This window comes from Callospermophilus lateralis, chromosome 7 (assembly GCF_048772815.1).
Source record: "Callospermophilus lateralis isolate mCalLat2 chromosome 7, mCalLat2.hap1, whole genome shotgun sequence".
Classification (NCBI taxonomy): Eukaryota; Metazoa; Chordata; class Mammalia; order Rodentia; family Sciuridae; genus Callospermophilus; species Callospermophilus lateralis.
The window spans coordinates 81310107-81327933 of record NC_135311.1 but is presented as its reverse complement, the minus strand read 5'-3'; the positions used below and the strand labels follow the sequence as shown (position 1 = coordinate 81327933).

Here is a 17827-nt window from a genome sequence, read left to right as displayed (position 1 = left end):
AGATGCCACGGCAGGGTCATGTAGAGAGAGAATGTTGACACCAGACAAGGGGAAAAAAAAAAGCAACAGATCAAGATTACCTTTTTTTAAAAGCTTGCTGCAAATTTCAGTAGATGAAAAATGTGTATCTGCAATTCATTGAAGGCAATGAGTAGTCTGTTCTTGAGTTGCCATGGCAACTGCTCAATTAAGTTAAAAAAAATGAAGAAGTAAATGTACTATAGTTGCTCTTGAACCTAACATCCCTTTTTAAAAAAAAAAGAAAAAGAAAATAATACATTTAGTGGGTTATTTTCCACAAGGTTTTCCTAAGACGTTGCATTTCTTCTCTCTGCCTTTTAACCAGCAAGTCCCAGTCACCCACTCTGTGCTGAGCTGAAATGCTGGAGTAGTCCTTTCTGGTTAGGAGCCTCAGGTTTCACCTCAGAATGCTCTTTGATGACCTTTGCGACAAAGAATTTTGAGGCGGTGGAGTGGAGCCTGTATCAGAGGCGTGGGTGGCAATAGTGGGTGGTTTCTAGCACTGGATTTGAGCCCAAACCTATTTTATAACCTTAAACAAGAGACATGATTTTTCTGAAGACATGAGTAAAACATCGCCTGCCTTGACATAGTAAGAATGTAATAACACTGCATTTGGACGAGAATTGACTGTTTACAAAACACTTCGGATGTCTCATTTCCTCTTAGAAACCTACTCTGGAGTGGCCGTTGTTCTCCACACGTTAGAACAAAACCTCCAGGTTCATGCTCTGCATGGAATCTACAGTGATCTTTATAAAAACACAACACAGATTATGTCACAACCCAGCTTGCTGCCCCTCCAGTGTCCTCCTGATTGTCCTGGGATAAAACCCAAGGCCCTACTGTGGCCCACGAGGCTCTGCCGGGTACCTTGTGCACCCTCCCCACAGCTCCGAGCCTCAGCTAAGTGCTCTTCCTGGGGTATTCTTGTCTTTGCCCACCACCCACCTTTCTCTTTTCCCTACTTGGCCAACAGAGGCTACTCCCCAATCCCAGTCCATATCAGAGCTCCTGTATTAATTTTCCCAGAACCCTGCATTTTATGTACATCCATTTTAATATACATTTAATTATATGCTTAATATCGATCTCTTTAAGTAAACACCAGGCTCTGTAAGGACTGGGACATTGTCCCCCCAGCCTAGGCATAGTTCCTGACAGAGTGGGCCCTCAGCGTTGAGTAAGGGCTCATTTGCATTCCCCAAAGCACACAGAGAAGACTGGACCTAATCCCAATACTTTTTCTAACATTGCATTGCCAGTAGTTGTGATGAAAATATTCTCCATCATGTAAAGCATCACATTAATTTTGGACATTGAAATTTCAAGAAAATACAGTGGTTTCTGTGGGATGATATTACTTTGGATTTGGACATACAACATATACTAACTCTTGCAATACATACTAACATACACTTTCGTAAAAATAGTATCTAGTTTCCTTATTTATTCATTGATGGATGGAGCCAAGCACATGAAATCTCTATACAGTCCTGTCTGGTATGGTTAAGGATCAGTGTTAAGGATACACTGGACAGTGTATCATTTCCTTCTTTGTAATGTAGATGCTCTTGATTCCATTCTCCCCAGGATTTCTGGGGACATATTTACAACCACAAGAATCCCTCTTTCCATCCCTTACACTTCTGTTTTATGCAGGGCCTGTAGAACAAGAGCGCCCTGTATATCCAAGGCTGATGACTTATAAATGTGATTTCATGAAACTGATGTTCAAAGGTAAAAAAATTTTTTGCAACAAAATATAACTACAGATCATCTAGTTCACATATGGTAATTCCATAGCTGATTTTTTTCTCTAAAATAATTACAAATGTGTCAAATCCGTGGCATAATCTCCTCCATACTTACTCCTCTTCAGAGCTATTAATTCTTTAATTGTGTACATATACAGAAAAGACATGAAGAGGCGTTGATGAGAGGACTGATTCCAGACTTCAGAATATTCCCATTATTCTTTAAGGGTTTGGTGTCTTGCAACTTCAGGGTGGGGAGACTGCTCTGAACTCCTAAGGTGTGTCTGAGAAGACCTGCCCTGCACCTCTCCTGGGGGGTGAGCAGTTTCATCATAGATTTGTAGTTTCCTTCTTTTCACACCTCACCCATCCTCACCACCTTATCCTCATGTAAAAAAATGGGGGGGGGGGGGTTTCTTCTGTTGCCAATCAGCAAAGGAGGCAAAGCAGCAGTGACCTCTCCAGAATGTTGACAGACAAGGCGTAAAGCACTGGGGTAGGCTCAGGGGCAGGGGACTTAGAGGACTGGCATAAGTTCACACAGCAAGTCCCCAGCTTATATATAAATGCAGTGTATGTTAATTCAGACTGCCATAGGGACTGGGGCTGTGAGGTTGCAGCCTCTGACTGATACCACAGAGGTGTATTTGCAAAACCTGTAAAGTTGATTTGCTTTCTTTCTCCATACTTTCTTTATTTCCTATTCTGAATACTTAAAAAGGTGGTGAGAGGTGGTGATAAAACTTCACCTCAGGTTGGACAACTGTTGGCTCATATTGAAACTTTGTACAGATTAAAGAAAAACACCCCCATCCAAGCGTCCACATCTGTTGGGGGCGCATAGGTTAGTGAGATTCATTCCCACTTGGCCCCTTGGCCAAGAATATTTGTGCAGTGTACAACTGCAGATCTGCACATGGCTGGCAGCTGTGACTCAGAGACAGCCCCATGGAGACAGGGATGCCTTCTGTCAGTCCTGGGGATCCAGTTCTCCATTCTGAATGCCCTAACTTTGAAGGGTTAACTCTCAAGTAGATTTGTCTTATCCAAGCCTCTATTATTTCCCCTTCTGACGGTTGCATCTTTTCTCTGTACTGCATTATGTATAAAGGACTTCTAGACATAGAAAAGAGCAGACCAGTTTCCTTGGCTCTTGTACCTGCTGCTGTTTTGATGGTGGGTTGAATGTGTGCTTTCTAGATGATGTCATTGTGACTTTTAAACATTCCCCAAATACTCTTTGCCAGAAGCTTTTCAAAAGCCAGAAAAATGTTTCTCTTTACCTCCTGTGGAGTTTTGTGCTAAGATTTTAAGACAAAGAGAAGACACAAAGGCTGGCTTCCAAGTACAACATATTTCCAGGAGGCCCACAGCCAGGCGAGGTCACTCTGGAAACCACCCTGTAGCTGTCCTCTGCGCTGTCTTGGGGAAATTATAGCAGAGCTGAACAAGAAAGGGCAAAAGTCCTTGGGCTAAAGGATTTTTCAAATGTCATTTCAAAGTAAGAAATGCTATATGTTTAGTTAAGTGCTGCCGTGTCACTATGTGGAACTTCGTAACCTAAAACAGCATCCATTTATTATTTCTCTTGATACAGTAAGGTTGGACACTGGGTTGGACACTAGGTGGTTCTACTGATTAAGGCGGGGCATGGCTGATCTCAGTCACTCCCACCTCCACAGTGTGATGGTCAGTTTTATGTGTTAACTTTGCTAAGCTGTGTACCCAGTTATTTAAGCAAATCCTTACCTAGGTTTTGCTGTGCAGGTGTTTTGTAGATGTGACTAACATCTACAATTGGTTGACATTAAGTACAGATTATCCTCCATAACCTGGGGGAACCTCATCCAATCAGGTGAAACTGAGGTTCCCCAAGAAAGAGGGAATTTTGTGCTTTGCCATTGTCAGTTCCTGACAGACTTTCCAGCCTACCAACCTGCCCTATGGATTTCAGACTTGTCTACCCACAATTGTGCAATAAATCTCATAGGTAGAAGCAGAGACGTGGACATGGACATAAATAGACAAGTGGCTCTGTTTTTCTGATAGAGCCCTACTCAATACATGTGGCCAGCTGCTGGGTCTGCCAGGGCCTTGGTGGTCTGGGACGACCTCCACTAGAATAACTCAAATTTTGCTCCACGTCATCTCTCATCCATTTTGGAATCCGCACACCATCACCTCTTCTTCTTCCTTTTTTTAAAATATTTTGTAGTTGCAGGTGGTCAGCATGTTTTTATTTTATTTTATTTTATTTTATTTTATTTTATTTTATTTTATTTTATTTTATTTTTTTAATGTGGCTCTAAGGTTCAAACCCAGCCTCACATATGCTAGGCAAGTGTTCTGCCACTGAGCTGTAGCCCTAGCCTCTTCTTTATTCCATTGACTGGCACAAGTTCAAGCACAGGGAAAAATAGTCACCTCTAAATGAGAAGATCTGCAAAATAACAGTGCAGAGAAGCATGAAAATTTGAGATTGGAAAAGGACAAATGTCAAAACTCTCTTTAAAACACCAATATGCCTTTTTCTCTCTTAAGGTAGGTAAAACTGTAAAGTAAAAAATTCATAGCTTTAATTCATTTTCATCCCACTGTCCCAGATGTAAAACACCTATCAAAACTTAAATATAGGGGATGGCTCAGCAGTAGCGCACTTGCCTGGCATGTGTGAGGCACTGGGTTCGATTCTCAGCACCACATATAAATAAATAAAATAAAGATCTATCAACAACTAAAAAAATTTTAAAAACTTAAGTATAATATATAATGTTATAGAATTATATTAATAAAATAATTATGCTATAATAAAATAATTATAGTATTAATACATATCAACCAATATAATAAGATATAGATGCTAGATTATGATTTCCAAACTATTTTAATGTGCTTGTATCAATTTCCTTGAAATATTTTCAGAACTGAAAATTTTGGACTTAATATAGTAATGTTCTCACTTCTCTTTTTTGTATGTGGTGCTGGGGGTCTAACACAGGGCTTTGAGCATTCCAGACAGACACTTCACTTTACCACTGAGCCACATCCCCAGCCCCTAATGTCTCACTTTTAAGTGAAGAATAATAAAGCCAATGTTGTGCTATTAGCATAAGATAATAAGAGAGCTGTGACAGCATCTGTTGTAGTACCTAGCAGGAATTCAATAAGTGATGCTTTTTTCTGCCAGCAACCCTTGAGCACCTACTGCATGCAAGGAAAAACAAGGCAAAATATATTGGAGGCACAGGACTAGAATATGCATAAATAAAAACTAATTTGAATAGAAAATAATTATTTGACAAGTTTGGTCTCTGTGGTGATTCAAGTACAGCTTTTCAATTTGCAAGAGAACGTATACCTTATGGATACAAATACAATATAATTGCCATAATTTGTCTTCATGATTTTGAATTTTCTTATTTTAAGGTCATAAATTTTTTTATATATATACAAACGTGTGTGTGTGTGTGTGTGTGTGTGTGTGTGTGTGTGTTTATGTGTGTGTGTGTGTTTTAATAGAGAAAAGATATCTGGGCTCCCAGCTTGGAAGGTTTTCCTCCATCATCAGTTGTCCCCATCACTGTGTGCCTGGCAAGGCAGCACATCATGGTGGCTGCACATGGCAAGGCACAGCCCCCTGTATCATGAGCCAGGGAGCAAAGGGAAGAAAAAGTGTTCAGGGTCCCACAGTCCCTTTCAAGGGAATGCTGACAATGACCTAAAGACTTTGCACTAGGCCTTATTTCCTGCAAGTTTTACCAGCTTCCAATAATGCCATCCTGAGGACCAAGCTTTTAACAGTGTAAGGCTTTTGGAGACATTCAAGCTCCAAACTATAGCAGACTACATCATTTCTTCTTTTCTTTTCTTTCTTTTTTTTTGGTACCAGGGATTAAACCCAGGAGTGCTTAACCACTGAGCCACATCTCCAGCCCTTTTTAAGGTTTTATTTAAAGACAGGGTCTCACTGGATTGCTGAGGGCACCTCTGACTTGCTGAGGCTGGCTTTGAACTTGTCATCCTTCTGCTTCAATCTACCAAGCCGCTGGGATTGAGGGTGTGCACGCGGTGCCCAGCTCAAACTACATTTCTTGATGGGGGAGTAAGAAGATTCTGGAAGAGCATGTGGGACCATAAATACTGTGATAGCCATTGTAGGGAAATACCATACTATATACTCTCTAAACTTCATTGTAGCCTCACAAGAGAAGGCATGGGGCCATCCCTTTGGGTTATTATTATTATTATTATTATTATTATTAACACATACTAATTGTACAGATTCAAGGGATTCACAATGATAATTACGTATATGCATGCATCATACACTGATCCTGTTCTTCCCTCTCTCCATACTTCCATTCCTCTAGCACCCTTCCTAGTCCCTAGTAATCTCTCTTCTACTTTCAGGTCTTTCTTTTTTTTTTTTCAGTTTCTACATATGAGAGAAAACATGTAATACTTTTCCTTCTGTGCCCAACTGATTTCACTTAAAACAATGTCCTCTAGTTCCATCATGTTGCAGCAAATTACAGGATTTTATTCTTCTGTATGGCTGAATAGTAGCCTATGTGTATATATGCCATATTTTTTCTATTCATTCATCTGTGGGCAAGCACCTGAGCTGATTACATACCTTAGTTATTGTATTGTTATTGTATTATTATACTACTTACCACTGTAATATACCTGGGCATTCAGGTACCTCTTTAGTATGCTGACTTTATTCTTTAGATATGTGCCCAAGAGTAGACTAGCTGGATCACATTGTAGTTCTGGTTTAATTTGTTTTTTAAAAAATTTTTTAGTTATTGATGGACCTTTATTTTATTCATTTATTTATATGTGGTACTGAGAATCAAACCCAGTACCTCACACATGCTAGGCAAGTGCTATACCTCTGAGCCACAACCCCAGCCCAAAACATTCTTTTTTTTTTTTTTTTTTTTTTTGGTGGTGCTGGGATTGAACCCAGGGCTAGGCAAGATTCAACCAACTGAGCTATTTCCCCAGCCTTACTTTAATTTCTTGAAGACTCTGCTTTCAATTGAAGCTGTACTAATTTACGTTTCCACCAGCAGCGATGTATAAGGGTTCTTTTTACTCCACATCCTCATAAGCATTTATTATTTGAGGGGATTTTGTTTGTGTTTTTATTTTTATTTGAAAACAGATATTTTTACTGGGGTGAAGAGGGTATCTTCTTGTAAGAAGAAGATCCTTAATGGTGGAAAGAACCTCTTGATTTGCATTTCCATGATGGCTAATAATACTGAGCATCTTTTTCATATATTTATTAGGCATTTGTATTTCTTCTTTTGAGAAGTGCTTACTCAGGTCATTTTCCCACTTTTAACTGGATTACTTGTTTTTGGTCACAGGTTTTGTTTGTTTTTAGTACTTTATCTATTTATGATATTAACTCTATGCCAGATGAATAGCTGGAAAATAATTTCTCCCATTCTGCAGAATATCTGTTCACTCTGTCAAATGTTTCCTTTTCTGTGAAGAAACATTTTAGTTTGATGAAAACTCATTTGTCAATTTTTGAGTCCTATCCAAAAACTCACTGCCTGTACCAATATCTTGAAATGTTCCTCCTATATTTTTCTATAGTAGTTTCAGGTCTTACATTAATGTCTTTAATAGATTTTTAGTTGATTTTTTTTTACAAATACAAAAATGAGAGACCAGATCTCTCATTTTTGAGAGATAGGGGTCAAGTTTCAGTCTTCTTCATGTGGATATTGAATTTTACCTACACCATTTGTTAAAAGAGACTGTTCTGGGGCTGGGGATGTGGCTCAAGCGGTAGTGTGCTCGCCTGGCATGCGCGGGGCGCTGGGTTCGATCCTCAGCACCACATAAAAATAAAATAAAGACGTTGTGTCCACCGAAAACTGAAAAATAAATATTAAAAAATTCTCTCTCTTCTCTCTCTCTTTAAAAAAAAAAAAAGAGACTGTTCTTTCTTCATTGTGCGCTTGACACCTTTGTCAACATCAGCTGTAGATACGTGGGTTTATATTCTGGGTTCTCTATTCTGTTTCTGTGCTCCAATTTTTATGCCAATACCATGCTGGTTTTGTTACTGTGGCTCTGTAGTATGTCTTGAAATTAGATATTGCGATGCCTCCAGCTTTGCCATTTTTGCTCAAGATTGTTTTGGGTATTTTGTGCTTCCACGTGATTTTTAGAATGTTTTTTCTGATTCAGTGAAAAATGTCATTGTGGTTTTTGATGAGGTACATGGCTTTGGATGGTATGGATATTTTAACATCCATTTTTCCAATCCAGGAACATGGGAGATCTTTCCACCATTAAGGATCATCTTCAATTTATCTCTTTGGTGTTTTGTGATTTTCACTTTCTCAGCTAACTGTATTCCTAGGGTTGTGTGGGGAGGGATGAGTTGATTATGAATGGTATTGTTTTCATGATTTTATTCTCAGCAAACTATTATTGGTGTTTAGAATATTGTATGCTGACTTTATATCCTACTACTTCACTGAATTCATTATTAGTTCTAATAGTCTTTTGGTGGAGTATTCAGATTTTTCTATGTAAATAGGCATATCATCTATACTTGCACCATCATTCACCCAAGAAAGGATTTTGCACTTGTGGGTAAGTTTAACAGGGTTCAGTGACCTTGCTTGCACTTGCAAGTAACCTAACAAAAAAATGTCATAAATAATTAAAAATGCTTTCACCCTTAACCACAGTCCAAGGTGGATAGATGGTCCCAGGTTTAGCCCAACCGTGACACAGAGTTACACACAGCCCATGTGCCCTCCTCCCTTCATGGAAGCAAGGTGGTGTGGCTTCAAACATGGCATCTCCCACAATCACTTGCAAAACTTAGAAGGAGAGAGTGAGGCTGATTCTCCCCATGGATGTCTTTCTTTTAAAATAGGGAAATTTTCTTTCTTTCAAAGGCCCCAAAGATTACTTTTCATATCCTCTTGGCCAATCTAGAGATTGTTTCTAGTGGGAATAACACTTTCTCTAACTTGCCTCTTTGATTCCCAAGTCCATCCTGAATGTCATCTTTAGTATCTCTTGGGCTCAAAGCCCAATGGCTATTAATAAACACTGCTCCACTCTCAATCAGCCTCACCCTCTGGAATCTCAGAGAATTGAAAATAGACATTCAGGTGGTGGAATGAGGAAAGTGGGAGACATAGTAGCAAGGTTGAACTGGATTGTATATTTAGGAGTGGTCGATGGAAAGGTAGAAATCTGTTCGTTGCATGTATAATGGTGATGATCATGAAGTAATTTAGACTGCAGAGAAAGCACTAGGGTACACCTGTGAACCTAGCTGGGGAGCCAGAGGGAAGAGAAATGGAGGAGGAGTTGTGAGAGTCCTTCTGTCCTGCACCTGCTCCTCTCATCCAGACCGACCTTCTCTTTTGCTCTTCTTTTTAAAGAAAGTTGGTGACAAAATTACAACTACCTTATATTAGACAAAGGTGCTAAAAGCATGCACTAGAGAAAGGATAGCATCTTCAACAAATGGTGCTGGGAGAACTGGAAATCCATATGCAACAAAATGAAATTGAATCCCTTTCTCTCACCATACACAAAAGTTAACTCAAAATGGATCAAGGAGCTTGATATCAAACCAGAAACTCTGTGTCTAATAGAAGAAAAAGTTGGCTCTAATCTCCATAGCACAAGAGTTAAAATCAAGAATCAACAAATGGGACTTACTCAAACTAAAAAGTTTTTTCTCAGCAAGAGAAACAATAAGAGAGGTAAATAGGGAGCCTACATCCTGGGAACAAATTTTTACCCCTCACACTTCAGATAGAGCCCTAATCTCCAGAGTATACAAAGAACTCATAAAATTAAACAACAAGAAAACAAATAACCCAATCAACAAATGGGCCAAGGATATGAACAGACACTTCTCAGAGAAGGATATACAATCAATCAACAAATACACAAAAAAATGCTCACCATCTCTAGCAATCAGAGAAATGCAAATTAAAACCACTCTAAGATACCATCTCACTCCAGTAAGAATGGCAGCCATTATGAAGTCAAACAATAGCAAGTGCTGGCGAGGATGTGGGGAAAAGGGTACACTTGTACATTGCTGGTGGGACTGCAAATTGGTGCGGCCAATTTGGAAAGCAGTATGGAGATTCCTAGGAAAGCTGGGAATGGAACCACCATTCAATCCAGCTATTCTCCTTCTCGGACTATTCCCAAAAGATCTAAAAAGAGCATACTACAGGGATACAGCTACATCAATGTTCATAGCAGCACAATTCACAATAGCTAGACTGTGGAACCAACCTAGATGACCTTCAATAGATGAATGGATTAAAAAAATGTGGCATTTATACACAATGGAATATTACTCAGCACTAAAAAAATAACAAAAATCATGGCATTTGCAGGGAAATGGATGGCATTAGAGCAGATTATGCTAAGTGAAGCCAGCCAATCCCTAAAAAACAAATGCCAAATGTCTTCTTTAATATAAGGGAGGTGACTCAAAACAGCAGGGAGGAAGAGCATGAGAAGAAGATTACCATTAAGCAGGGACGAGAGGTGGGAGGGAAAGGGAGAGAGAAGGGAAATTGCACGGAAGATGGAAGGAGACCCTCATTGTTATACAAAATTACATATAAGAGGATGTGAGGGGGAAGGGAAAAAAGAGAGAGAGAGAAAGGAGTTACAGTAGATGGGGTAGAGAGAAATGATGGGAGGGGAGGGGAGGGGAGGGGGGATAGGAAGGGGATAGGAAGGGCAGCAGAATACAACAGACACTGGTATGGCAGTATGTATAAACGTGGCTGTGTAACCAATGTGATCCTGCAATCTGTACACATGGGAAAAATAAGAATTCATACCCCATTTGAATCAAATGTATGATATATGATATCTCAAGATCAATGTAATGTTTTGAGCAACCAATAAAAAAAAAAAGAAAGAAAGTTGGTGAGAGAAAGGATGATAAACTTGGGTAATGTTTTGTTCCCTGAAAAACACATGAACTCACATAGAACACGTTTTATTCTAATACTCTGATTCCCACTTTGCTAAGAGTGTATATATAGCCCCCCCCCCAAAGTTCTAAAAGCAAGCCTTATAATTCCCAGTGATTGAAACTAAGCTTTGCCATTTTCTGTTTTACAATGAAATAAAGGCCAAATCACTCTCCTTTGGAAGCTTCTAGTCAGATGTGATTTTATGACCAACATTAACTTTAAATGGGAAGAAATCTGAATGGGAACTAAATCTCTTCCCTTTAAACCACCAGCTTCACAAAGCTCTTCTTGACCGGGCTGCCACATGGTAGATGAGGACAAAAGAAACGTGTTCCTTTCATGATTTCCTAGCAGAGAGTCAAGTTGACACATATTTGAGATGGTGAGACAGGAATCTATAGGAAAACAGTGAGGAATTTTTTTTTCTTTAAAATTTCTGATTAGAGACACCAACATTTCAATTTATCCATAAAAGAAGAAAACTGCCTTCTCCTAGAGAACTAGGTCTGTAAACCACTGTTTAAATCGGCTCATGTGGAGAACCTACAATTTAATACGACTGAAGAAAGGTTAGCCTCGCATCCACTCCATTCTTCATCCCTGTTTACTCAATTATACAAGTACTTCCACAGCAAGCAGACCTCTAATTGTGTATACTTCAGTGAATGAGAAATGGGACTTGCTGCAGAATAAATTCTTGGGTGTAACTAAATTACATACCACTTCCCATTCTTTTTTTTTTTTCTTCAGATTTCCCATTACTTTAAATGAAAACATGCTTTGAAAAGAACTATAAAAACACTCAAAACATTTTTCAAGAGCAGTTTCCTTCTCCCTTCTGATAAAACGGAGTTATGTTTTTATTTTTCAATACTCTCCTGCTGATCAAGGGACTTCAAAAACCTCCTTCACAGCTAACCAGTAAAACTTGGAAATTTCATTCTCAAATCATCTGATAAGCATGACTTGACTTTGATTTCTCTTTCTCTATTAGCAAATGAACCCCCCACCTTTATTTCTATGTAGATGACACCCTGAGTGTTTATGATCCTTTCCCTTGGGAGCTTCACACAACCACCTGTCATCTCAATTCACCGGGGAAGCTGCAGGAGGAAGGCAGAATGCAGGGCCTGCCACTCAGGAAACTAGCCAACCCCTGGCCTCCGGTGTAAGCCCCATATCATCCTCTGCAACACAGCTTACTTGTCTGAAACACGGAGAATATCAAACCTGCCTCCCTCCTAGCGTTTCCCGAGATCACATTCATGTTAAAATCACTCTCAGTACCATCTAAGTAACAGTTCCAGTCATCATTCCTAAAACTGTTTACGTGTGAGGTGTTTCAGTGTTTTGGTTTTTTTTTAAACAGGCATAATGGAAAGAATCCAAAAAAATCAATTTCGGTGTCCTTTGGTTTTGGTCTGTCTTCAGTATTATTTTGTCGAGATTCTGCTCCTCGATGAAATGGACCCTTACAAGAGCTCCTGAACATTCTGTGTCCCACCATGGCTCACACCGCCCTGCTGTTACTTATAACCAAAGACAAGTCGCTAGACCAATCTAAATGGAAATCTAGGAAAATCATATGCTAGCATTTTGTGGTTCATGATTTTTTAGAATTTGTGCTATTTGCTTGGTGCTAGTTGAAGTAAGAAAAGACATTGTCTCAAAAACTAGGAATATGTTTGAAATCCCTTTTGTTATGTTTTTGTTTTATTTGTGTTTTGTTTTTCCTTTTGAAAAACAAAAACATAGTGGGTATCAGAAGGAAAAAGCAGTCTTTTTTATGTTGCTTTTGGTTTTGTGGTGTTTTGCAGCCTATGTGAATTTTAGGGCAAGAAATTAATCTTAATTGTAAGATTTTGTTGTCAAGCAAGCCTCTTTCTCGTAATGCCATTTGAGGCCCACGAAATACAAACACTGGCTAATACCAACAAGGTACTCTGAACAGGAAAGACAGCCCCCAAATGACTTACTAGTTCCTTTTCCTTCCCAGGGGGAGCTTTGATTCTGTGATTCCCTGAAAGCGTTTTTAAAAAATCAAAGCTATCTAAATAAGGAAGGACAGCAGGCATATGTAAATACATGCTCCCCACCTCTGAACACATTAAGAGGACTCTGCAGAGACTGTAATGATTAATATCACAATGAGAATTAAACTCTGCCCCCTCCTGGGACATCCCATCCAGTGGCTTCTCCCAACTCCAGTCACCCCCATTCCCCCTCCACAGGGCTGCGGTGAGGATCAAGAGAGATCACATCTGCAAACACCTTTTCAGGGATGTAAAGCACGATTTGAAGGTCAGCTTCTTATTATGATGTGATCTGCTTGTGGCAATGCCATGTGACATTGTTCCTTTAATGAGAAGCACCCACTACGCTGTAATCAAAGCAGCTCGATCAACAGTTCATTACCAAACCCAGGTTCACAAGTTTGTCCCACAGAAAAACCAATGTCGGAGAGAAGAGTGTTAGGGAGAAAGATTTTATTCTGTGTCCTAGGAACAGAGAAGTGGGAACCCAAGCTCACCAAGCAACCTCTCCATTCCAAGGGGCTTGAGGAGTTACCGATAGATATAGGATAGGGGGATAAGATGAGGGAGACAGAGGCTAATAGAGGGAAGAAAATTCACGTCTTTTCTGGGAATAGGCAAAACTCTTCCAGGACCACAGTTGTTGCCTCTTTTTGCTCTTTCCATGGCCTGGTGTCTCCATGTCTGGTGACTAGTAGGTGTCTTTTCCTTGAAGGGGGAGATAGAGGATAAGTCTAGGTCAAATCAACCCTACTTTACAGTTAGGACAAACCATTTCCCATATAATCAACATGTCTCCATGCAAAGCCGAATAGAATCTGACCCAAAGGTTAAGGTAGCAAAGGAGACACAATATGAAGACAGAGATGGCAAGCCTTTTAGCCCATTCCAGTCACCTATCAGGGCCAAGTGAAGAGTCAGTTTGGGGGCAAACGTGGCCATTAGGTCTCTGAATAGTAACCTAGACAACTGTTATCATCGTAACCCACACATCCGAGGTATTACCTACAACAAGGAGATGAATATGTATTACCAGCTGTGAGACCTTCAATATTAGTGGTTTTTAAGTCAACTAAGAGCAAGTGAAGCCAGAGGGTCTATTTAGCTTTCTCCTCAGTAACAGTTTCTTAAAACTGGTGAACTTATCTGTGTTTCTAAGTAGTTCTGTTTTGTCCTCCTTCACATAAAATTCAATAATTCCAGGCACTGTTAGTGACCACCAGACTTCCATATCTTCAGATAGAGGTGATAGGCACTCTGCTCCCTCAGGAAAACAAATATACACCAATTACCTGCTCTTCCTACAGATCATAACTAGAATCCAGCTTTGTAGAAATAGTTTCTTGCCTGCACATCCACACAAGAAAGTAAAGTTGAATGTGGATTTCTTTTGCTTTCCTTGTGGCTCTGGGTTAACTATAGAATCAGGGATAGGATCAAAATCTGAAGTCCAAATCCGCAGTTTCCCCCAGAAAGCCACTAATCCAACCTCGAGGTTCTGAATGTGCCCTTTCAATCAGTTTCTAAATCTCTTCTCCCACAAGTAAACAACATGTTATCCAATAAACAGCAACGAAAATTTGCAGCCAGCTGAATTGCTTTGGTACTGTAGCTGCAGCTTGACCCACCTGGACTGGTATTGATGGCAATACCATTGCAGTCTGTGTACTGGCTCCACACACCTAGGAGCCCTAAATGGCACTTACATAGAATCTGTGTCTATATTTATACTCTACCAGTTCAGAAGAGTTAGTATCCCACTCCACGACGCCCTGAACTAGGAGGGTCAGCTTTGTCTCATTGTACCCACAAAGCCTAAATCTATAAGGCCGCCTTAAGGTGACCAAAGACCTTAAGTGTAAAAGGCTAAACGGAGCATTTGCTAAGGAAGAGGCCATTGCACAGAGAAGCACTCACGGCTCTCAGTGGAAATCGGTGGCCCAAGCATTGTGATTCCTGTAGTCACACCTCACTGAAGATGAAGCGCTAAAGCAACTGGGCACAAACATCTTACTGGATGTGTCCTGAATAAGGCTCTTCCTTTCCTCCATATCCAGCTGACATTCTGCAATCAATTAACATTCAAAATTAATACCTTTCATGCATAATACACCTAGCATTAAAATAAAATTTAAAAAACCCAAGATGAAGTGTTTCCACGGGCAGTTTGGCATTTTTATACCAAAATCAGAAGTGTTTGCCATTCACCCCTCTTTTATATGCATAGGTGTGTGCGTGTGTTTACAATGCCCAGTTGATTTTCTTTGTGAAAGAGTCACACTGCAATCATGCGGTGTATTAAGAGTCACTGGAAAATAACTCCCTCCAGTCAAATACCCATTCACCTGGGCTTTCGTGTCAGGGTACCACATTCCTAAGAAGTAATGACAGTCACATTTATGCCCTAGAAACCTATGAATTATCGATGAATTAATGGAAATAAAGCTGTGTTTCATTCAAAGAATGTGGGCAACTAGAGTAGAAGGCTGTGAGTAAGAGTTTTGGATTAAAAACAGGTCAGCCTCCAGAAGCCAGATAAAAGTGAGGTAGGCCCCTTTATATTATGGTACCTTGTTTTAATGAATTCAGCTTAACCTTGGTCAAACAACTCCCAAGAAAAGATAACATGTACAAGAAAAATCAGATATAGCTTAGCCTGTGCAATGGGTGTGATCTGATAATCTAACAATTATATTAAAAAGTGAAGGAGAGAACTCAGTGTTTTCCTCTTAACATTACCTGGATATATTCAACAACTGTTTGACAAGCAACAGACAGATTCTGATTAAATAATCTTTTTCTAGCCAATATTACTGAGCCTCTTACTGTGCAGCTGCATCTTAGACAAACATATTAATTGCTTTAAATAGGTCTCTGGGGTAGGTCCTCTTCCCCAGAAGCAGTGCCTGAGACAGACATTTTTGTGCAAGTGTGCTGTTAGTTTGTGCTCTCAGAAGAGGGGACGGAGAAGCAGGATTGGGCAGGGTACAAGCTAAGCAAAGATGTGGTCCTGGCACCTTCCCACAGGGATCCCCAGGACACAGACTGCACCATGGAATCATCCCAACTTGAGGCAAGGGCCATATTTTTGTGAGCTTTTATTATTATTAATAATAAATGTATTCAAATTATTCATTATATTTTTTTCTAGCATAATCCATACTATCTATTATAAAAATAGTTGGGATAAAGAGAAACCCAAATTCCAACATAATAATGAAAGTATCAATGTAAATTACAAATTAGAAAGTCAAACAAAGGATTTATAAAAGTCAATATTTTGCTTAAAAAAAAAACTCTATAAATTTGAACCTGCGACGTGTTTTCTTTTGTGAGCTTTTAGCAGCAGGAGGAGAAGGGTGCTGCAGCCAGGGGCCAGGAGAGAAATGGGACACCAGCAACATCCACTATGGCAACTACGCTAAAGGGACTAAATCTATAGCAGCCAAAGAAGGGAGTAAGAGGTGTGGTTCTCATTCCAACCCTGACCTCACCAAGAACATAATGGTATGCCCCACAGGTTTCTCACAGACCTCTCTAAACATCAGTCTCCTCAGCTGTAAAATGGGAGATGGGAAAAGCAGGGAGGGTAGGGTCCATTAGATCATCCCTACACTCCCACTTTGCAGAGCAATGAATTCAACAAGGGAACTGGTGGGGAGGCTTACTGAGGAGTAATGATGTTCTTTCTATTCCTGGAAGGGAATTAATTGATGTAATTGTGTCCCTGAATGACTGCATCATTAAAAGCTCTTCTCTACCTGGAATAGCTTGGGGAAACATGGGCAAATCTAAGAAGACAAGCAGTAAAGTTACCCTGAGGGCATATATACTAAAAAGGATGGCAAGGCTCTGACTTTAAACCAAGCGCTTTCATGGCAGTTTACCTCCAGGGAGCATTAATGCAACCAGACAATCTCATTTAACTGACTCCCACATCAGAGTGAATTAGAGGCAAGAGGCTGGGATGAGGTGACAGCAAGAGGCTGTCCCTGCAAAAGGGTATGTCCTCTGTGCCCTCTGCAGCTGGGCCAAAATTTATAGAACTTTTAAATACATTTATTCTGTGACCACATGGTCCCCTCTCTCTTGGAATTTATTCTATAGGAGTAAGTGTGTGACATGACATTTGTATAATTTTATTCTCTGGGCCACTTTGCCAAAAGTAGTCAAAGATTGAAAACAATTCAATAGCCCATCGTTAAAGGGGCTGATTAAAAAACAATGACGACTATGGCACCAATCATAAAATAGAAAACTGTGTAACCTAGAACGTTCTCTACTGAGAACATTCTATATTGACATGGACAGTTGTCAATAACACATTGATTCGTGAAAAAGCAAGTGGAAGAATAGAATGTTACAGAAGTATATATCCTATTATGATATGATAGTATGATGTCATGTCCATGTGTAATTAAAATATGCTTCTTTTACAGAAGAAATGGAAGTCATCAGAATATATATGTTTATATCAAGTATAACCCTGGCTATGTAGAAGCTGGTTTTTTGTGTACCTAGAAAGAAACTTCTGTACATAACTATCTATAAGGGGTGAGGAAGTGGGACAATAAAATAGATGAAGACATAGGCCGGAATGAGAAAACTTTCTGAATTTTTTCCCCAAAACACCTCGGACTACTCTGTAAGGAAAATGGAGCATCTTGTTAGAAATAAAATGAAAAATTTAAAGCATCAGCAAAAGCTGGTCACTCCAGCTTTCCTTACTTCATGCTCTGGCTCATGGATTGGCAGAGTATGGTCAGTGATGAGATAGTTGTGACAAAGACCATGTGGCCCACAGTACTGCAAAGCTTTACTATCTGGCCCTTTACCAGAAATCTTGGCAACCCTCGCTTTAAACTGTAGAGTTATTTATAAAACAGCTGTGACCACATCTATCCATTGATGTGGATAAAATCCTTCTGACACTGAAGGATTTTGTCTTTTTGAAGTCAGATTTCTATCCACAGACAGTTTATACACCAAGACAATGAGACTGGATATTGCA

At 39.7% G+C, this 17827-nt stretch overlaps 1 protein-coding gene across 5 annotated transcripts in view; it reads left to right on the top strand.

Moving 5' to 3' along the window:
• Ak5 (adenylate kinase 5) overlaps window positions 1–17827 on the top strand; it is a 254755-nt gene that overhangs the window by 168984 nt on the left and 67944 nt on the right. The window contains exons 9-10 of one of the 5 annotated variants that reach the window (XM_077110120.1): window positions 1549–1563; window positions 2814–2853. The exons of the other annotated variants lie outside the window; for them this stretch is intronic. Of the exons in view, the coding sequence (XP_076966235.1) occupies window positions 1549–1563; window positions 2814–2853 (55 nt within the window). The remainder of the gene's footprint in view (window positions 1–1548; window positions 1564–2813; window positions 2854–17827) is intronic. 5 annotated transcript variants of the gene reach the window in all.